Consider the following 21,899-nt stretch of genomic DNA (forward strand, 5'->3'; position numbering starts at 1 on the left):
TCAAAAAACGTACTAACCCCAAACATAAAGTTTAAAATATTTTTTTTTTACACGTTTTCACAAATTTACAAGAAGAGAAATGGTAGTTCAGCTCATTGACTCACTTTTGAAGGCTGTTTCAATTCCGTTCATATTGAATCATAGACGAGAGTTTCAAGAGGGTGTTGGGGGAATTTTTTTGTACACATACAAAACCCAGTCTTTACGGGTCTCTCTCCAACTTTACGATATGGTAAACCAACCCCGGCGACACCTGAGAAAAAACGAGAGAGTGAGGGAGGAAAAAAGAGGTGGCTGGGAAAGATTGTGAATGAAAAGAAGATATGAGTAACAGTGAAATGAAAGGAAAGATGTGGATATCGGTGGTTTTACAGCCTTACCGATTGCCGCAGTTGATTCCGGTGAGCACGATTAATCATCTTTGTGCAACTTATGTGAGTGTTTTCAGTGTGCCGTACACCACAAGAGGCAAAATTATGCAAAAAGAAAGATTTTGAATATGCAGATTTTATTGCTGCTTCATTGAACCATCTTTAATTTTTAGATGAAAAAAATAAAATTTCGCCAATTTTTTACCACCAACTTTTAATTTTTAAAATTACATTTTTACAAATTAATTTTTTTTTTTAAACATTTAATATCAAGTTAGACAATATCACGCTACTTACTACTTTTTCTCCTCCCACTTACCTACGCTCACATTTTTTTCAAGCTTTTCTTCATTTTTTTTGTATGCAGCTCTGTTTGAAGTGAGGAAGCAGTGCAATGTGCAATCAAACAACGCTTGAGATTAAAAGACACGCTCTATGTGGAGAAACAGAGGATGGGGGCGGGGAAACAAAGATTGTAGCTCCACACCTCTGCTTATTTCCTTTCACTTAATTTTTCTTGTCACTTGTTCCACACATTTGTTCTTGTCAGTCACCCGCAAGGTAAGATCTGATAATATATTGTTAAAAAGCTGGTTAGAAGTTGTGGTGGTTCATAGATGTTTGACTCTCTTTGAGAAAGAAAATCTTCAAAGCTGCTGAAACAGAGAGGCGAAGACAGCTGTCGACTACAAATGAGACATAATGTAACATTTCTAAAATAAGATTCTAAATAACTTGCCAAAAGGGAGTCCAGTTTGTATCTACAAATGTATTACTGTATGTCACTGTAGTGAATGATTTGTTCTTATTGTGGTTCAAGTCACGGAATGATTGGTCTTTGCCATTCTGATAAAAAAAAATAAAAAGTACAGGCCAAAGATTTTAATATAGCTAGTCTGGTTGTGTATTGGTTTGCTTTATCTGAACCACTAAAAAGTTAAGTACAGAGGATGGGGGCGGGGAAACAAAGATTGTAGCTCCACACCTCTGCTTATTTCCTTTCACTTAATTTTTCTTGTCACTTGTTCCACACATTTGTTCTTGTCAGTCACCCGCAAGGTAAGATCTGATAATATATTGTTAAAAAGCTGGTTAGAAGTTGTGGTGGTTCATAGATGTTTGACTCTCTTTGAGAAAGAAAATCTTCAAAGCTGCTGAAACAGAGAGGCGAAGACAGCTGTCGACTACAAATGAGACATAATGTAACATTTCTAAAATAAGATTCTAAATAACTTGCCAAAAGGGAGTCCAGTTTGTATCTACAAATGTATTACTGTATGTCACTGTAGTGAATGATTTGTTCTTATTGTGGTTCAAGTCACGGAATGATTGGTCTTTGCCATTCTGATAAAAAAAAATAAAAAGTACAGGCCAAAGATTTTAATATAGCTAGTCATGGTTGTGTATTGGTTTGCTTTATCTGAACCACTAAAAAGTAAGTGAAAAACAAAAAGAAACATTATAATTGAGCCGAGGCCCAATTAGATAAACAAAAAACAGCATTGCTTGTCTTGTACCAGAGGTCATTAATTTGACCTCTGGGCCTGTTATCTTTTTAAGTGCATAGAGTCACTTTGTTTAGTCAAATGAAGTTATGTTTTGCTTTAAATGTTCGGCAAACCTTTTGTCAGATGGAAAACTCTCTGCTGATGACTCTTACGGCGCTCCTGTTCCTTGGAGTTCGTAAGTAAATTGTTTGTTCTTTAAATATATTTCACTGTTGCACTCTTATATTCTATTATTATTATATGAACTGTTATGAGCTGCTCTGCCTCTGAAACCCTACCACTTGCAGAAAATATTTGTGGTGAGTTGTAGATGCTGATGTACAGTTAGATTTTTATCTGATTTAATATTTCTCTCGCGAGACAAAACGGTCCAAGGAACAATAGCGCACAGCTATATTCTGATGCTTTCATTCACAGTATTGTACATTACTTTTAAAAACTTTTATAATGCAAAACATTGTTTTCCTTTAGAAATGAAGAGCTATAATGAATATCATATATATATAAAATCACAACTTAAGGGCCTGCAAGAGTGCATTACAAAATTAGTGCAACTGTCAATAAAATGTCATATGCTTGTATTGATTTTTTTTTTATTAATCTTTCTAATTCTTACTCTTAATGCCCTATTTACTGGAAACCAATGTCAACGCGAATATCTGAACATTGTTGCAAGCTATTCATCTAATACGGGTCGACCTTGCAATAACTATTCTTTACACATTTCTGTATTATTCATAAAAGATGTATTTTTGATTTTTTTCTTTGTGTTTAACATAAACTGCACATTACAATCATACGAGTGTGGCCCCTGATAATGATTGTTGTTACCATGTCAAATGGTACTATTTTATCACGAGCTATGCCATGTAAAGATGCTGTTTAAAAAAAAAAAAAAAAGTTAAGTTGTCTTTGCTATGGAAAAAATGACAAGAATCTTTGAACGATTATATTGCATACTATTAAAAAGTGAAATCATGCCAAATTACACTTTTAAGCCAATAGTCTGCTAGATCAATCATTTTACCATTTGAATTTTAGAGAATAAGAAAACGTAAACAATACCACGGGAAGCAATTTTCAAAGGAATCGGTCTTAACTACATAAGGTTTTATGTTTTTAACATACACCATTTAACATATTTAACCCCAGAACTAATGAAAGAGCTTTTAATATATTTTAGTTTTCCATCAAAAATAAATGTAAATGGTTTATCAACAAGGATACTTTCTTAAATATTAAGCAATGAAAAGTGAAAATCATATAAATGCCTCCTGTATTACACAAAATGTATGTTGTCGAAGAATGTTGTTGTGAATAAACACAGGCATAGTGCATGAGAATTCAATCTTAGAATCCTAGAATTTCAAATGTATATATAATAGTAATTATGTATTCATATGAATAATCATGCATAGGCAGTTTAAACATGTAAATAAGTTAAGCATTTGAAGAAAAAAACAATTCGCTCATTCTATTCCACTCACATAACCATAATGATTACATATATAAAATCATTATGGTTAATTTTGGTAATACAAATTATAGATCCGTTAAGGCCATGATTCGGAATATTATGAATATCCATCTACAGGTGCATCTCAATAAATTAGAATGTTGTGGAAAAGTTCATTTATTTCAGTAATTCAACTCAAATTGTGAAACTCGTGTATTAAATATATTCAATGCACACAGACTGAAGTAGTTTAAGTCTTTGGTTCTTTTAACTGTGATGATTTTGGCTCACATTTAACAAAAACCCACCAATTCACTATCTCAACAAATTAGAATACTTCATAAGAAATATGAAATAAGAATACTTCATAATTTTTGTGAATTGTTGGCCTTCTGGAAAGTATGTTAATTTACTGTGTTTGGTGGCTCTTGATGCCTTGACCCCAGCCTCAGTCCATTCCTTGTGAAGTTCACTCAAATTCTTGAATCGGTTCCCTCGGTTGGTTGTGCATCTTTTTCATCCACACTTTTTCCTTTCACTCAACTTTCTGTTAACATGCTTGGATACAGCACTCTGAGAACAGCCAGCTTCTTTGGCAATGAATGTTTGTGGCTTACCCTCCTTGTGAAGAGTGTCAATGATTGTCTTCTGGACAACTGTCAGATCAGCAGTCTTCCCCATGATTGTGTAGCCTAGTGAACCAAACTGAGAGACCATTTTGAAGGCTCAGGAAACCTTTGCAGGTGTTTTGAGTTGATTAGCTGATTGGCATGTCACCATATTCTAATTTGTTAAGATAGTGAATTGGTGGGTTTTTGTTAAATGTGAGCCAAAATCATCACAATTAAAAGAACCAAAGACTTAAACTACTTCAGTCTGTGTGCATTGAATTTATTCAATACATGAGTTTCACAATTTGAGTTGAATTACTGAAATAAATGAACTTTTCCACGACATTCTAATTTATTGAGATGCACCTGCATGTTTGCAAAGTGCAATCATGCAATCAAATGTGCAAAATGTGTGTGAATGCCTTCGAGCACTGCATGTGCAAAAAGTGCAAGATTGTAATGAGTGCAGATGATCCAGCTATCTGCTCTCTGACCTCAGTAACAGGGCGTTTTTATGCTTGAATAATGCAGTGCATATCATGGCATATTTTGCATAGAAAATATTACACGAAGATGTGAAGTTTTTAAAACAGAATATGTATTGAGATGTAACAAGTTGGAGAACTATCAAAAATATAATATCTCAACTGAAGCGATATCTTCACATTAGTTGCACTGTAATTAAATAAGAGCACAGAACAGCAGTCTGCAGACGCTAATTAACTACAGTTTCTTGGTACAACTCTCATTACATTTACATTTGAAACTTGAAATGTTTTAAACTCCTGGAATTTATTTCGAAACTGCACATTTCATGTGGAGAGGAATGATTGTATTACAACATTGTCATGAAAATAAATTATTTCCACGCGCCTTTTCCCTTTACAGAAGGAATCTCAACTCAGACCCAGACCAACAACCTTACAATCCCCTCAACCTCACAACGCATTAATGTTACGACATCCACTGCCCCACAGACCCCATGTCCGATAATCATCCATAATATTACAAAGTCTGTTCTGTACCGGCTGAAAGTAAAATGGTTAAAAGGGAGTCCATGTGAAGGTCAGCTGTATCTGTATACTCGTGAGCGTCAAAAGCCTTTGTGCTCTAACAGTCACACATCAGGCAGCTGGTGGACTGAAGTGTGTAAGGACACAAGATGTGGAGACGTCAAGGGTTTTAAGCCCACTTCAAGCCAAACTAAATGTTTTATGCTCACAAGCAATATGACGATCATCGATACTACTAAGTGCAAGGGCCTGCATATCATGTGCCAAGGTGTGTATGTACGTGTTTATTTACAGGGAACAGATTTACTGTATAGATTATATATGACTCTGCTGGAATGTTTCTCTTGATGTTTTTGTTTCCTATCAGGTTTCATAGGCAAAATAATTGTTACTGTGACTATTTCATATGCTGTGCATTTTGAATAACACATTATATTCTTTCCTTCCCACATTTTCTCAGATTCTCTAGGAACAGAGTTGGCTGCTTATAAAGCAGTAATCGGCATATTAATTTTCTTGATCTTGGGTGTCATTCTGGTTCAGTTCAGTCGGCCTATGTACAAAGCCATCCGCAAAAGATGTGAGTCAGGGAAGTCAACGAGCATGTCTTTCATTTCATATTACTTATTATAAAAAATTATAAATGCTTTTGAATTCAAGCACATGGCACCATCAAAATTTCTATGTTTTTTTTTTTGTTCAGTCCAAAAGTCTAAGGCTATATTCAAAATCTGGGGAACATTTTTAAAGAAAGAAAAATGATGAAAACAAAGAAGAAATATGAGATTTTGCACTTTTTCTGGGTCACTAATCAAATATAAGCACATTTTTTAAAGATTGATCATGTGAACTTTTTGTTCAGATGTTCTTCTTCCATCAAAGCACAAGAGTTCATGCAGCTCAAGTACCACAAAGTTATCAAATTCATCTTCATTTTCAAATTCTTTTGCTGAGAATATAATTTGTAAAAGCATTTTCACTAGTGCTCTCAAGCATTTCGATTTCACTTATGTAATGACATCTAAAATCAGTATGTTGACATATGGCTTTATATAGTTAGAAAAGTACTCACATTTTCCTGTTCTTGTGCCACAGATTTTTTTTTTAAACCAAAGTTAATTGCTCTGTCTAATTTGACTATTTGTACCTGGTTTATGCAGTTTCACAAAAACGGCAGAGTCGCTGGATCGGCCCTACTCAGAGTGGTGAGTCATTCATCTCAAACATTAACATATTCATGACTGGCTGCTCAGAAAAGATTCAGTATTTTATCTTTCTTCTTTAAGTGTGCTATAACAGAGGTCAAGGTCCCGCAACCAAAAGCACAGAGAAGAGACAGTCCTTTCCTGGTGAGTAATCTCCCTCTTTCTCTCTATCCTGACCATTCTGCACTCTTTCTATTAATCTCTCAGTCGCTTTCATGCTCATTTACTTTGTACTCAATTGCATAATGATCAATTGAGTATTATGATGTATTGGACTTTTCATTCAAACTGCTCAGCAATACAAATCACATGTGTGTGATTTTTTTGGGTTGTGAGATCTATTTGAATATTTTAGAATATACTATTATCTAACATAAAATTCACTTTACATGAAATTATCTAAACCATCATTATCAGTTATCAATTTTGAACTTCTCGACTGCATACAACAATTAAGATCATGCAAGATCATAATTTTTGACAATCTATAATTCTTTAGTTGAATGAGGGGAAAACTTCTAACATGTATGAAAAAAAAACACTGCATATTGTCCCAAATGTTCTAGCACCTATGTGTGATAGTAGGGATTAATTTAGGCTAATTTTGAATTACCCATTTATCTATTTTTTATGTTTATTTAATGCTAAAAACATGACATTTCAAAGTTTTATTTAGAATAGAAAATGAAACAGCTCATACAATATTTAGTTGCATATTTGGTTCGACCTCCTGAGGCTGGTGATTACTGACAATTTGGTGGAAAAAATATATTTCTTAGAAAGACACTATGTGTGGGGGGTCTGTAGATTTCAATTACAATACACATTTTAAAGACTATTTTACTCAAAATAAGTTTTGTTCTGATGCACTGAGCCAGAAATCTCCACTTCAGCAGCAATTACATACTGTATATCAAACTTCCAGTTTTATTCCTGTCTATATTCTGTTTTTACTGACAGGTTTGATGATATATCATTCACCTGATTTTATACATTTCATTCCAAAAGACATGGTGAAAATGTGTTATTTTAATAAAAAAATCCAAAATCAGAGGGCTGTTTTGACTCTCATATATCAATAAAATGAAGCAATAATTTTGAACCTAGCTTTATCCAACATTCAGATTTCTGTTCTGCAAATTAATGTAAATTAGTATGTATTTAATTAGATAATACCATGAATGTAACATTTCTCAAAATATATGTATAATAATAAAAAAAAGTGTGCAATTCTTAATGTGATCAATCAATTAAGAATTAAGTATGGTGATTTCTGTTAGTTAAAATCTTTCTACTAGTTAAATCCTCATCTGGGGTGTCTTGTCTTAAGAGTTTCAGACTCTGTCCGTGAAAAGAGCCATGCACACATTAGGTACCCATTCTTTCTGTGTTGTCAGGTTTGGAGAGACTGACAGTAAACCAGAGCAGAGAGCCCTCCTCCAACAGAAACAGTGACTATGACTCATACGGCTACAGCTGAAGGCCTGTGCTCACAAAAGACTTACTGACCCTAAGCACAACTCTCTCGTCATCAACAATCAGCAGAGTGTTCTACATTACACTGCTTCGGTTGTTTGGCAAGTCAAGAAAGGTGTACATAACCACAAAAGCGCTTACTTAGCAGGCTTCATTTTATTCTTTTTTAATGTTTTGTAATGACTTGATTTTGCTATGTTTGTTTGTTTTTTGGTATTGTTTTTAAATAGTCAGAAACAAAATAGGATTTTGCTTATGTCCTGAATGATGTTGGCTTTTTGAAAAAAATGTATTTATGCAAGTGATTGATTTTTTTAGTTGGAGTATGAATAATTTTAAATAAACTACAAAGACAATCATTTAGATCTTTTGTGACTTTTGACTTGGGTGCAGAATCAGAATAAAATTGGGAGTAAATTAGTAGAACAATACATAGTATGGTCATGTTTGAACTTAGATGAGAAATTTGATGAGAAATGTTTTCTGAGGTGGCATGGAAGCCAAGATAAGGTTGGGAGAGGGAATGTGGTGTTAATGCAGAATTTTGCAGCAATGTGGTTTCCTGTCGTAATTCTATTAACTTCCTGTTTGTGTTATTTCTGTCGCTCATGCTCTAAATATACTGTAGACTCAATGTGCTCATTCTCTTCAGTTGGTTTCTTTGTCTTTCTTTCCTTCCTTTTTTTCTTTGAATATTATCTATTCTCTCTCCCTCTGACCCAGTTGATTTTTTAATACTGCACTCATAGAGGGTTTAATATCACAATAGCTTAAAATCGTATGCCTTGCCTGACTGATGGCAGCTAAGTAAAACTTTCTTTCTAAGTGCACCAGTGAGAGAGAAAGTTAAAAAGCTTGGTGGGTTTCTGCTTAAACCTTTCTATGTCTTTGTGTGTGTTTGCATGCATAGCAGTTCAAGATGGTTGTTTCAGTTCTGTACATTTTTTTTATTGCTATGTGGCTTTTTCTTTGCAGCTGCTTTATTCTCTCTTCGTGTTTGAGAACAAATACACAGCCGAGAGAACACATGCAACAGCGGGTTTCGTGGGAGAATGTGTGTTGTGTGTGTGGTGGGTGGATAAGTGTCGTCTCCTCCTCATCCTCAGGTCAGAGTGAAGGATTAAATCTGTAGTTTAAATGAGGTTCCAGCAGAGAACAATGACAGATGACAACACAGATTACATGCACAGATTAACAGAGAGACCACACTGGATAAAATATCTAGTGCATCTATCCGTCATTTCTCACAAAACACTTGTGACACTGACATCAAACCTACTTGTTACCTGCATTCAGTCTGTTTTCACATAAATCTTCTGATAAATCTTTTGCATTATCCAACAATGTCAGACTGTTAATCTGGCAATTCTTATATAATAATAATATTATTAATAATAATAATTCCCATCAGAGAGAAGTTATATATGTTATATGTATACATAAACACATAAACACATAGAATATACTGTATATATATACAGTATATATATATATATATATATATATATAGTACATCCCATTATTTTAATGTATATTCAGAAACTCGCCCATTTGTGACAACATAAATTCTGCATGTTTTATTATTGTAAACAGAATTGTAGAGGACCCGGGGAGAGAGAGCGAGATTAAGATGAGATAGGAAGTGGGTTTCATCTTCAGATTTACCAGGAGTTTCTTGGAAGGACGTCATCTATCTTTGGCCAGACAGAATATACAAAACGGGGAGGGGGAGATCTGAGGGAAAGAGGAAGAGAGAGGATTATTTACCATTTTAAATGAATAAATCTGTATTGTGTGAATCCGGAACACCAGCCAAAGAGGGACAGAGAGAGTGACAGACCGAAACAGTGCAGAGCTACAAATGGCAAAAAAGAGAGAGAAAAACAACACATGAAAATAAGGAATCAAGGATTTTAAAATCATTTGGATACCTCTGAAGTATAACTTAACTTGGAATATTTATATATTTACAAAACTAAGAAAAACTTCCAAAGCATAGAAGCAAGTATCCTGACAGAAGATGGACTGATGAAACTCTGTGACTAAAATCACACATTGGACTGAGCATGTCTGTGAGCGAAGAGTGATATCTTACTTTCGGTTTTGCACATCTGAAAATCTGAAAGGACTGTTGAGGCAAGTACAAACTTTTAGGAAATTTTATAGTAATTTCATTTTCCAGCAGGATTTGGCACCTGCCCACACTGCCAAAAGCACCAAAAGTTGGTTAAATTACCATGGTGTTGGTGTGCTTGACTGGCCAGCAAACTCACCAGACCTGAACCCCATAGAGAATCTATGGTGTATTGTCAAGAGGAAAATGAGAAACAAGAGACCAAAAAATGTAGATGAGCTGAAGGCCACTGTCAAAGAAACCTGGGCTTCCATACCACCTCAGCAGTGCCACAAACTGATCACCTCCATGCCACGCCGAATTGAGGCAGTAATTAAAGCAAAAGGAGCCCCTACCAAGTATTGAGTACATGTACAGTAAATGAACATACTTTCCAGAAGGCCAACAATTCACTAAAAATGTTTTTTTTATTGGTCTTATGAAGTATTCTAATTGGTTGAGATAGTGAATTGGTGGGTTTTTGTTAAATGTGAGCCAAAATCATCACAATTAAAAGAACCATAGACTTAAACTACTTCAGTCTGTATGCACTGAATTTATTTAATACACGAGTTTCACAATTTGAGTTGAATTACTGAAATAAATGAACTTTTCCACGACATTCTAATTTATTGAGATGCACCTGTATTAGGTGATTAGAGAACACATATTCACTATTAACCCACAGTGAACTCCTAATTTGCTGCATATTAATAGTTAGTAAGGTAGTTGTTAAGTTTAGGTATGAGGTAGGATTAAGGGATCTAAAATACAGTCATGCAGAATAAGGCATTAATATGTGCTTTATTAGTACTAATAAACACCCAATATGCAATATGCATGCTAATAATCAACTTATTAATAGTGAGAATTGGTTCTTTTAACTACTATACTTGGTTTGGTTGGTTTTTAACTACTATACTTAAGTCCAAAAAAAATATTGTTAGGTATAATTTTGTGTTGATGTTGAATTGCAAAACACTTTTGCTGCTATTTAGGTGGGATATAGCTACGGTTAAGGAAAGGTTTGGTGGTATGGTATCTTGCTAGAGTTTATTGTCATTTCTAAATCATGTTACTTGCTACCAAGTGTCTGTTAGAACAAAATACGGGAGTAGAAAAGACTGAATGCGCATACAGTAAGCGTTTTGTGCAGCATGATATCTATTTTGTTGTTTTTGTTGTTGTTGCCTCATAAAAAAATGTGCATGCATTTAAAAGAAATGTCTTTAAATTTTATAGTATATATATATATATATATATATATATATATATACATATGTATATACTTTTTTTTCATTTACATTTTCTCTTTAAACTGTATTAACTATCTTTAAGCTATAAACTATCTTATTTTATCTGAAATTATATTAACACGTCACTTCTAAGAATTAAATATTTGAGTATTTGAGATGTGTTTTTTAAAATGCATATTCTAATGGATAATATTAAAGGAATTGTTCACCCAAAAATGAACATTTGCTGGTAATTTTACCTCCCTCAGGTCATCCAAGATGTAGATGAGTTCCTCCATCGGAACAGATTTAGAGAAATGTAGCATTACATCACTTGCTTACCAATCTCTGCAGTGAATGGGTGCCGTAAGAATGAGACTCAAAAATGCAAATAAAAACATCACAATAATCCACAAGTAATCCATATTCCAACTCCAGTCTGTCAATTAACATAGTGTGAAGCAAAAAGTTGCATTTTTGTAAGAAACAAATCCATCAAGACATTTTTAACTTCAAACTGTTGCCTCCAACTAAATGAACCCTCAATCCGTTGTATTGCCTTCTCCAGTGAAAAAGTCTTCTCATCTTAATCAGGAGAGAATGTCCTTTTCAATATTAAAACTCCTCGGTTTCCTCAATAAGCCTATAAACCTTTTTAAAAACACTGTCTGAATGCTTATCAAATGAAAATTGGGAGTCAATCTCTGTACCTAAATATTTAAAAGATCCCACCTGCTCAACTTCATCTCCATTACATAACAAAGGCTTACAAAGTGCTCGTACATTATTAGCCCCACAACACATTTCTTTAGTTTGACTAATATTAAGCTACAAAGAACTCTCCTCCCACAAAATTGAGGTAAGTACAATGATTGAATATCCTTTACACATCCCACCAAGGCCATGTCATCTGCATATTTTATAAGCGTCAAATTATCATTATCACAGGTCATTTCATTTGTATGAATAGAAAAAAGAATTGGAGATAAAACACATCCCTGTGGAAGACCAGTGTTTAAAACCACATTCTCCGACTTTTTGCTATTTACCAGCACATGCTGTGGACAGTTCCTTAAAAAATTATTAATCCATAAAATAAGAGTTTGGTGCACCTGCAACTCCTTCAGCCACCTTAAAAGTGTATTTATGTTCACAGTGTTAAAAATGCAGAAATAAAATCCTAATGCAGAAATCTGCCGCATCCAAATATTTTCCAACCTTATCCAGTAGAGTGAGAGTGGCATCTTCAACTCCATGCTCAACTCTATAAGTAAACTGCAAAGGATCAAGTTTCCTGTTTTCCTGTCAAGCTGTGTTTACAAGTGAAAACTATTCTAAATAAATTTCTCGTTGGATTTTGATGAAAGAGTTTTGATTATGGATTATGGATTTATTATGGATGTTAAAATGCCTTGATGATGGATTTGTTTATTACAAACACAAGGCTTTTCACTTGTGATTACTTGTGGATTATTGTGATGTTTTTATCAGCTTTTTGGGCTCATTCTGACGGCACCCATTCACTGCAGAGGATTCATTGGTGAGCAAGTGATGCTAAATTTCTCCAAATCTGTTCTGATTTAGAAACTCATCTACTCATCTTGAATGGCCTGAGAGTACATTTTCAAAAAAAAAAAATTGTCTTTTCTTTTTGGTGAACTATGCCTTTAATATATTTGTTTTATAAGATAAATGTAACAACTAAATTTGACAAATATTTATTATTGACTACAGAATTTATTGTTACAGGGTGTTATGGATGTAATGAGTCTTTCTGGACTCAAATTGAAGTATTCTGCTATGAGACTTGCCACCCTTCACTTATTCATAATACTTTGTAAGTTTTATTTACACTTTTTTTCACAATCCCCCCAAAACACTGCATAAACACACACTCTTAAGAATGAAGGTTCTTTATTGGCATCAGCGGTTCCACAAAGAACATTCATGGAATCTTTACATTCTAAAAAACGTTCTATAAAGTGGAAAAAGATTCTTTAGATTATTTTAAATGTTCTTCCCACTGAAAAAAAAATTGTATTTTTAAGTACTGGTTACTGAAAGTTGCTTTGGGGAACACAAATGTTTCCCCAACACCTCAAAACCCCTTCTTTTGGAACCTTTATTTTTAAGAGTGCACTTTATGTCCTTTGAAAGTAAGATTTTTAAAAATCTTTTTGAATGTTATTTAGATGGGGAAAATCTTTAGAGCACTATGAAGTTTCTCAGACCAAGTTTGAATTTAAATGAAAGAGTGTGAGCATTTTTCTTAAATTTATGCATCTTGTATATCAAAGTTTTATGTTGCTGTTAATATGAGAGATCAGTGCTTGAATAATAAAACAGTTGTTACTAATCTCACAAACTAATATCCCGACTCTCCTATTTCTCCATCAAAAGCCCATTGTCAGACACCCCCATCCCCATCGCTTCCAGTCCGGGTCACTGTTCCATCATCATGGCAGTCTCTCCCCCTCTCTCAGGCTGATCTGGGGCTTCTCTTCACCAATTCCAGCCCCTTCACCTCCACCCAGTCCCTGTTGCTCATGCCTCCATCTGGAATGGCCTCCAAACCGCTTCTCCACGCTACATTTGGTTCCTATACCATCACACAGGTATTGCAGTCTCGATTATGGTTAATGACTTTTATATCATCTTCAAAGATAAAGTTAAGTTACTTATTCTGTTCTACCACTTCTTTTCTTCTCAAGGTGATGTCTGAACCCATTCCTCCCCTGACTCCATCTCTCACTGCATCACTCCTTTCTAAAACCATCATGAAAGAGATGGAGGGTGACAGAGGAGAGCAGTTTAAGGTGCGAGTGCTGTTTCATATGAGGGGTGATGTTAACAGAGGAACCTGTGTTACTCTCCATGCTTTCAAACAGACAGAAGAACAGAAAGCTTCCTGCTTCACTCAGGTACCATATCACATATGGATCAAGACAGCAATATAAGAGAAGAATTTCAAATAAACCTCAGTATTATGTGATCACCTAAATCTTCAAATGAACACATAAAACAAAATATTTTCGACCAATATATATATTGCTCTCTCGCTCTCTCTCTCTCTCTCTCTCTTTCACACACACACACACACACGATGCGCAAAACTCCGCATTTGAACAGTCAATAGCAAATACTTAAACTAATAACAAAACAGTAGCTGATTCAGAAGCACCAGATTGTCATAGCAAAGTCAGAATTACCTCCTCTCCTAGGTTCACGAAACGGTCGTCCATAAAATGCATTGCTGTTCTGTTGTAAGTCATCTTAAAGATTTCTAAATGCATCTACTTTCGGAAGGCCAAATAAAGTGCTTTTGCTTTCGCCTAGAAACACACAGCGTCTCCCTGACATGCTGCTTCAACACTAACTGCGGTTACTGAAACCACGCCTTCTTTCTTTGCGTGCACATTTGGGCCGCATTATGCAAATATTTCCACATAGAGAGGTAGATATGTGGGGGCCTGTTAGAATGAGGCGTTTTAGGGGGGCGTGGCAGAGTCTTAACTTTGATAAAGAATATCTCTTTGGTTTTGAGACTTTAGTCTTTGCAACTTCAGGGATCTTATCTATGCACAATCAGCTTGTAACACTCCAAAGAGAAAGGAAAACTTGAACCCCTTTAAGTTACTGAAACTTATTGAATATATATTTATGTACATATATTTTAAAATATAAATTATAAATATATTTATTGGCCATGTGTATTAAAATATATGTAAAATGTATTTAAAATATATAAGAAATATACATTTATTATATAATACAGGTCAAACATTTTTTCATGTTTTTGAAAAACATCTCCTATGCTCACCAAGTCTGCATTTTTTTATTAAAAGTACGGTAAAAACAGAAATATTGTTACATTTATTGCAATTTGAAATTAAAATGTAATTGAAATTCAATTAAAAAATCTGCATATTAGAATTTCATATTAGATTTTTGAAGGATCATATAACACGGAAAAGACTGAGTAATGGCTGCTGAAAATTCAGCTTTGCCATCGTAGGAATAAATTACATTTCAAAATATGTTGAAATGAAAAGTTGCAAAAATATTTTACAATATTACTTTTTTTTTAAGTATTAAAAAATTTTTTTTCATCAAATTATTCCAAACTTTTGACTGGTTTATATTTATTATATTTATGTAAGTATTTAGCCATATAGGAATCCACTTTGTATTCTTCCATTTCTTCTCAGCCACCTTTTGGGTTGTGTGTGGTCACTCTGACACTTTCAAACGACTGGTTTGAGCCTATTCAGAACATCAAGGCAAACCTGGACCAGATTTTCAAGCAACGTCACCTGAGCAAAAACCGCTCTCGTTCTCGTAACCGTGAGAGAAGGCACCCGTATATGCCACGAGGACCCAGGGGCCAGACTGATCAAATTCAGCTCTACTACTCTTCCTTTGGCATTGTGTCCAATCCTGAAGCCGGACCCCCTCGATGTGTGGAGGAAGTATTGCAGCAGTCTGAGAGGAAGTTTCACTACGTTGGTCCTGTGGGACTCGAAGATCAACAGATCAACAAGACCGAGCAGAGCTCTAAATGTTTAGACAGACAAGTGGAGGAAAAACTTTGGTTGGATTCCAATGTGCTAATTGTCTTCAGCAAAGGGCCTGTACGAGCTGGACGACCAGTAAGAGTGTCAGTAAACCTGAGGGCAAATTTTAGTGTGGAGTCTCTGACCATTATGTAGCATTAATATTATTACATAAAATTTCTCAGCACATTTTATGCTATAATCTATTGAATATTACTGTTCACTTTTTTTTTCTTCCAGACTGAAAGTGAAAAAAGGGTTGTTGTCTCTGGAGGTCCATCCAGTCACAAACTCTGACCTGTGGCTGGTTAATGTAGAAAAGACAACGGGATCAAAACGTGACGTTATTTCCATCATTAACCACAGCACTGGTACCCATCCAGACAACACTGGGTAAGAGGAATAATTACTGACTCTAGAATTAATCACTACTAATCTATTATATATCAATATATTATAGTATAGAAAAACTACCGTTCAAAAGTTTAGTTTGTTTGAAAGAAAAAAGACTTTTATTTGGCAAATTTGCATTAAACTGATGCATTAAAATGACATTAAAGACATTTATAATGTTACAAAAGGTTTCTTTTTCAAATAAATGCTGTTCTTATGAACTTTCTATTCATAAAAGAATCCTTAAAAAAATATTTTCCATTTTTTTCCCCCCAAAATTTGTTTCCACAAAAATAGTAAACAATGAGAAATGTTTTCAATATTGATAATAAGAAGAAATGTTTCTTGAGTACCAAATCTGCATATTAGAATGATTTCTGAAGAAGCATGTGATTCTGCAGACTGGAGTAATAGATCCATCACAGGAATAAATTACATTATAAAATAAATGTATAAACTAAATAAAATAAACACCTAGGATATCTGCCAGCCCACCCTTTTATAGCTGGCAAAAACCGGGCCTGCTGACAAACATTTATATTAAAATTACTGTAATATTGAAGCTTGTGTCATGTATTTAAATATACTTGTACTTCATGTGCTGTAGTTTAGCTTTTTGTCAACACATTCAAATAAGTGTACTTGTTTAAAGCATGACATGATATACATCACAAACCTGAGGGCTGCTTCAGTGTAAGAGTCACTCAGTTTGGGTTGCTACACCACACCTCCTTTTTCTCCCACAGTATTGCGGAGCAAAGGAGACAATGAGTTCACACATTGCAAAAGACAGAGCAGGCAGCACAGTACATCAGCAAGTTATTCAGACCAGTCGGGTCTGTAATTTGTTGTAATTTATACTCATGCATGCTGAGTAGTCAGCCTCTCTCTCTCATCTTGTAATGTGTGAACACAGGCAGGCAGGTCAGTGAGTTACGGTTATGGTTACACTCTGTGTCTCCCCAATGTGTTTAGGTTAGTAACTAATATGTGTAGCAATAAGTTAGCATTAGCAGTTATTTGTTTTGTAGCACTGCAGCAGTTATTGTACAGCTTTTCACTGTTTTCTGAGACAAGACAAAAGGACTCTTATCCCAATGTGGGCGACTAACTCCAAGCTGAAGTTGGCAGCCCTGCTGAAAGCTAGTTCAAACAACAATCTGACATCCAAACTTTTATTTTTGTCTGTGTCACTTTCCTTGTGTTATAGCACTTCTGCTCTAAGCCAGGTATCCTGTCTCTCATTTGAGGCTTTACACAGAAACTTTGACGTAGCGAGGACTGTCACTGCTAGCTGGTGGGTGGAGTACTCAACACGCAAATTTGCAGTATCACCACATGGGCCAGTGACAAGCTTTTTCTCCTTTACTGACAGAGAAGTGTTGGGCATTGCCCCCATCACAGAGGTATATCAGCAAGATATAGTTAATTTCCATATGCATCCAATAAATGATCATAAGGATCACTACCAGAATGAGAAGTCCCAATGTCTTCAACTTGTCTGAGACTGTTATTTGATGTTTGATGTAATATGTGTAAAGAACAGGAAAAACATAGTGTTTACTGAGATCCTATTATTTTCATTGGCAAGAGCAACACAATTATCAACACAGCCATCTTGACGAGCCAGCCTGTGTCACTTCCAGTCATTGTCCTAGCGGTGGACCTTGATGGCAAAGTATCAGATGTTACCAAAGCGGTGAAGTGTCATTCAGACAATGAAGATATTGTCAAGGTATAACGATTTTGGAGGAGGTCAGTTCTGATGCATAAAATATATAAATTCATCTAATGGCTCTTTTCTTGTATGGCAGGTGTCTCATGATTGCTCTGTGCTTTTTGTGGATGGGAGTGAATCAGGAAGGGGCAGGATCTGTGTGGAGCTGGAGTTTTTTTGGGGAATGCACAGTGGCTCTTTGTGCTTGGTTGTGCTTGGTTGTGCTTGGGCTCCAATAGTTCCACTGCGTGTGTCTCTCTCTGACTCTGTCCTGAGTCCCATTAAAGGCTGGAGCTACTACAGTGAGAGTGGGTAGGCAATATTTGGTTACACTTAACAATAAGGTTCCATTAGTTAACGTTAGTTAATGCATTCCCTTGTGAAACCGAAGCAAATCCTTTTAAAAAGAGTATTACGGAAATAATATACTTTTAAAAAAGACTATAATTAAGTACGAACTGAATATAATGTTTTTGGTCACTTAACTGCATGTTAATTGCAATTAAATGAAAATGGATTATAGTTTAAGTTTATATTAAATTCAATTAGTTGAGCTTAAGAGTGCTTTTGACCCACTTAAGTAGGACTTAAGTACATATTTATATGTAATTTCATAATTACTTCTATTGCCTTTCACATATGGTTAAAATACTGACAAATGTACTGACAAGCATTTATGGTAAACGTCATTTCTATTAAAACTTGTGTCATGTATTTAAATATATTTGTAATGATGAAGTTGAAATTTAGTACATTTAAAATATACTAACTTCAAATAAACTCATATTCATGAAAGTATACTCTCTTTAATACCTTTTAAGATTAAGATTTTAAGTAAATAGTTAGTTAATGTTAACTAATGTAGTTAACTAGTTATTCCTCTGCAGACTGTTCAAATGACTGTGCAAGGTAATGGCTTTGATCATAAGGAAATTGAAATGTCTCTTTCTTAGGTGTGAACCAGTTTATCAGAGGTCCACTATACAGATTTTGGCACAGTTCAGTGCCCAATCAGCAGCTCAAGGCCAACCAACCTACATGCTCGGATCACCCGATTGGTTTGTGGATGTGACTGAACTTGTCCGAGACTGGCTGAGGATAGAAAACCAGTATATTGCTGCTCTTGATAAACAAAAACATCTAATTGGCTTGAAGCCTGGAATTACATCATTATATGTTGGTATCTGAATTAAATATACCTAAAGGTTCACCCAAAAATGAAAATTTGATGTAATTTATGTCAATCCAAACCTGTCTTCTGCGAAACTCAAAAGAAGTTATTCTTAAAAATGTCTCCGTTTTTGCCATACAATTCAAGTAAAAGGGGTCCAACGTTGTTTTGGACCCCAATGGCTTTTATTGTTTGGACCTTCAAAATATCTTCTTTGGTGGTCTACAGAAGAAATAAAGTCCTACAGGACACAATATGAAGGTGATTAAATAACGACTGGATTTTCATTTGTTGGTGAACTATTCCTATAAATGTGGGCCTATCTTGGCCCCCCCCTCCCCTCCCATTGCTTCACATATTTCTGTTTTTCAAGGTGATATCAAGTCAGTGGGATGGAGTGCTTGGAAGTGCTAATGTCACTGTAACCTCTGAACCAGTCACTCCTGGTGACCTCTCAGTTCAGTTGGTGGGAGGGCTTGGCCTGTCCATTAATTCCAGCCCATCTCATCCATCTATTGTCACAGCAACAGTGGATACTCACAACACACTGTACAACCATGGGCAAGTAAGTATACTGTGTGCAAACATTTTAACACTAATATACCAGCCTTGTTCTAGTACTCATTATTTCCACTCTTTTTTATTAGGAAGCATCCATCAGTGTTTGGATCCAGTTTGATGATGACACCACCATACCTGTCTATGCCTTTAGTGGGATTCCCTATATTCTCCGGATCTCCTCTTTGGCTGAGTCTGTGGCTGCTGTGACACCTGCTCCATCCCAGCGCATTTTAGCACAAGGTGATGGCGGAGGGCCTCTTGTGAATGCCGAACTTCTGGTCTCCACTTGTGAACCAACATTTAACCACGTTGAACCGGAAGTAATCCAAAAAGGAAGTGAAGCAAAAAGATTGTCTAAAGGCTCTGGCTGGATAAGGGTGAACTTGAACATGGACTTTTGGCCAATGGGAAGTGAAGAAACCAACTTTGAGATGCATGATGTGACTGATATGTTTGTTGACTCCAACAATGATCTGTATGTTAACTTAGAAGATCAGCAAAATACGACGATAAATTCCACAAGTGTCTATGTTGTTGATAATGACTTGTTCAGAAGAAATGACTTGGAGCAGGCAGTTTTGATTCCCACCCATAAAGAGAGTGCCGTGTATTTATCTCCTGGGGTGGAAAAAGAGAGGAAAGAGGTTAAAACTGCTGATAGACAAGTAGAGATTGGCATTGGAGCTGTCCTTTCTCTTCTCTGTCTCTCTTCTCTCCTTTTCCTGGTCAACTGCCTGCCATCTGCACTGAGAGAACAGAGGCACAGAGAAAGCCCAGAGGGAAATGTAAAAGTCACTGTGGAGGAAGATGAGGAAACTGGAGAAGAGCAAGAAGAGAAGGTAGAGGGAAAACAGTGTGAAGTGGTAACAGGATAGGACAGAGGGGAAAGGAAATGACTTTTTGAATTTCAGAATATCACACATTGCATATTACTTTGTGCATATCCGGGAAAAGTATAATTATATATCATGTAATTATACTAGGCTACTGACCACCAATGTGAGTTTTTAGGCGAAATGTGGGAGTATGTTAATGTAAATGATGTATTTTTTGTAATTGTTTACTGTTATTTTCATCAGTACAAGAAAAGACAATGCATAGTAATATGAATAATCATGCATTAGATACAACATATGAATACTACTACACAATATTAATCGTAACAAACTTTTTTATGAGCTGACAGTGTTCCGTCATACAGATCAAATTTCTAGGACTTTATTACCGTAATAGAATTGATGTGGTTCATTCCAATTACCATGGTAAGCAGAGTTAATTCAATTTCAACTGTTTTTGCGAATACAATGAACCACAATAACTACATAACGTAAACTTCAGCGTTAACAATTTACGCGAACCAGTATTTGTAGCTCTCCCTGGTGGTCTAGTGGTTAGGATTCGGCGCTCTCACCGCCGCGGCCCGGGTTCGATTCCCGGTCAGGGAATGACAGTTTTTTTTACAGTCGTATTGTAAGTTAAAAAGTTCTGAATAATATATTGTGCTGAAGTATTTGCGCATGTGAACACCATAGATACACAATTATAAGAATATCACAGAAAATCGTCTGGACAATGGTATGATAAAGTGTCGACTGGTATGTAAAATAAACAATTTTAAATACATTCTGTCTCATAAAAAAACACCATATATTTGAAGAAATTCAAGAGAATCAAGAAACTCATACGCACAAAACAAACCCTACGTTTTAATCAGCAGAGTGGCGCAGCGGAAGCGTGCTGGGCCCATAACCCAGAGGTCGATGGATCGAAACCATCCTCTGCTAAGTGTTTTATTTCGCTGTGTTTTTATTATTATTATTATTATTTCAAGCATTATATTTGGTTCCTTTTTTCATAAAGAAACCAATTTTTAATTCTCAGCTTCAACAACTTTTACAGTTTTATTTCAAATCTTAGATTAACATGAATCATAAAGGTTCCAAAAGATCTTTAAAGAAGCAACTAATTTACATAAAATCTAATCTTGCAGACATCTACAAGCTTTATAAACTAATTTCAACAGTTTCCACAGTGAGCTGTCAGTTGGAGATCTGGATATGCAAGATGCTGGAAAATATCAGAGCAACGCTTAGAGTTCAGGTTATGTTGGTAGAACTATTATCTGGGGGCATCTACAAGCTTTATAAACTAATTTCAACAGTTTCCACAGTGAGTTGTCAGTTGGAGATCTGGATATGCAAGATGCTGGAAAATATCAGAGCAACGCTTAGAGTTCAGGTTATGTTGGTAGAACTATTATCTGGGGGAAAAAAACATATTTACAAAAACACTTGCGCCCAACGTGGGGCTCGAACCCACGACCCTGAGATTAAGAGTCTCATGCTCTACCGACTGAGCTAGCCGGGCAGATACATAAAATCATTTGACCAATATATTCGAAACAGTCAATATATGCTTCTACCGCTGCATACACACCAATACTTCTATATGATTAAATACCTTTAATAACCATATTTACAGTACTTAAAAAAAGCTGACTTTTTGTATTGCAAAAT

General features: G+C 35.4%; 2 protein-coding genes and 3 non-coding genes across 5 annotated transcripts; 4 read left to right on the forward strand and 1 right to left on the reverse strand.

Annotated features, from left to right (window-relative positions):
- Positions 1-1,334: 1,334 nt before the first annotated feature.
- Positions 1,335-7,782, forward strand: LOC107556518 (T-cell surface glycoprotein CD5-like). Its single transcript, XM_016239656.1, has 7 exons — positions 1,335-1,430; positions 2,003-2,054; positions 4,835-5,227; positions 5,420-5,539; positions 6,120-6,164; positions 6,246-6,308; positions 7,562-7,782. The coding sequence occupies exons 2-7, from the start codon at positions 2,003-2,005 to the stop codon at positions 7,642-7,644; spliced, it is 756 nt and encodes a 251-aa protein (XP_016095142.1). The 5' UTR covers positions 1,335-1,430; the 3' UTR covers positions 7,645-7,782.
- A 1,673-nt stretch (positions 7,783-9,455) lies between these two features.
- On the forward strand, positions 9,456-20,326 carry LOC107556516 (transmembrane protein 132C-like). Its single transcript, XM_016239654.1, has 12 exons — positions 9,456-9,776; positions 12,738-12,825; positions 13,389-13,603; positions 13,700-13,909; positions 15,197-15,693; positions 15,782-15,934; positions 17,145-17,340; positions 17,526-17,669; positions 17,749-17,963; positions 18,605-18,827; positions 19,196-19,387; positions 19,470-20,326. The coding sequence occupies exons 2-12, from the start codon at positions 12,744-12,746 to the stop codon at positions 20,256-20,258; spliced, it is 2,916 nt and encodes a 971-aa protein (XP_016095140.1). The 5' UTR covers positions 9,456-9,776; positions 12,738-12,743; the 3' UTR covers positions 20,259-20,326.
- A 430-nt stretch (positions 20,327-20,756) lies between these two features.
- Positions 20,757-20,828, forward strand: trnae-cuc (transfer RNA glutamic acid (anticodon CUC)). The gene has a single exon. It is a non-coding gene; the product is annotated as a tRNA-Glu (tRNA).
- A 267-nt stretch (positions 20,829-21,095) lies between these two features.
- Positions 21,096-21,167, forward strand: trnam-cau (transfer RNA methionine (anticodon CAU)). Its single transcript has one exon. It is a non-coding gene; the product is annotated as a tRNA-Met (tRNA).
- A 510-nt stretch (positions 21,168-21,677) lies between these two features.
- On the reverse strand, positions 21,678-21,750 carry trnak-cuu (transfer RNA lysine (anticodon CUU)). The gene has a single exon. It is a non-coding gene; the product is annotated as a tRNA-Lys (tRNA).
- Positions 21,751-21,899: the final 149 nt, after the last annotated feature.

This window comes from Sinocyclocheilus grahami, unplaced genomic scaffold (assembly GCF_001515645.1).
Source record: "Sinocyclocheilus grahami isolate Dianchi unplaced genomic scaffold, SAMN03320097.WGS_v1.1 scaffold571.1, whole genome shotgun sequence".
Lineage (NCBI taxonomy): Eukaryota > Metazoa > Chordata > Actinopteri > Cypriniformes > Cyprinidae > Sinocyclocheilus > Sinocyclocheilus grahami.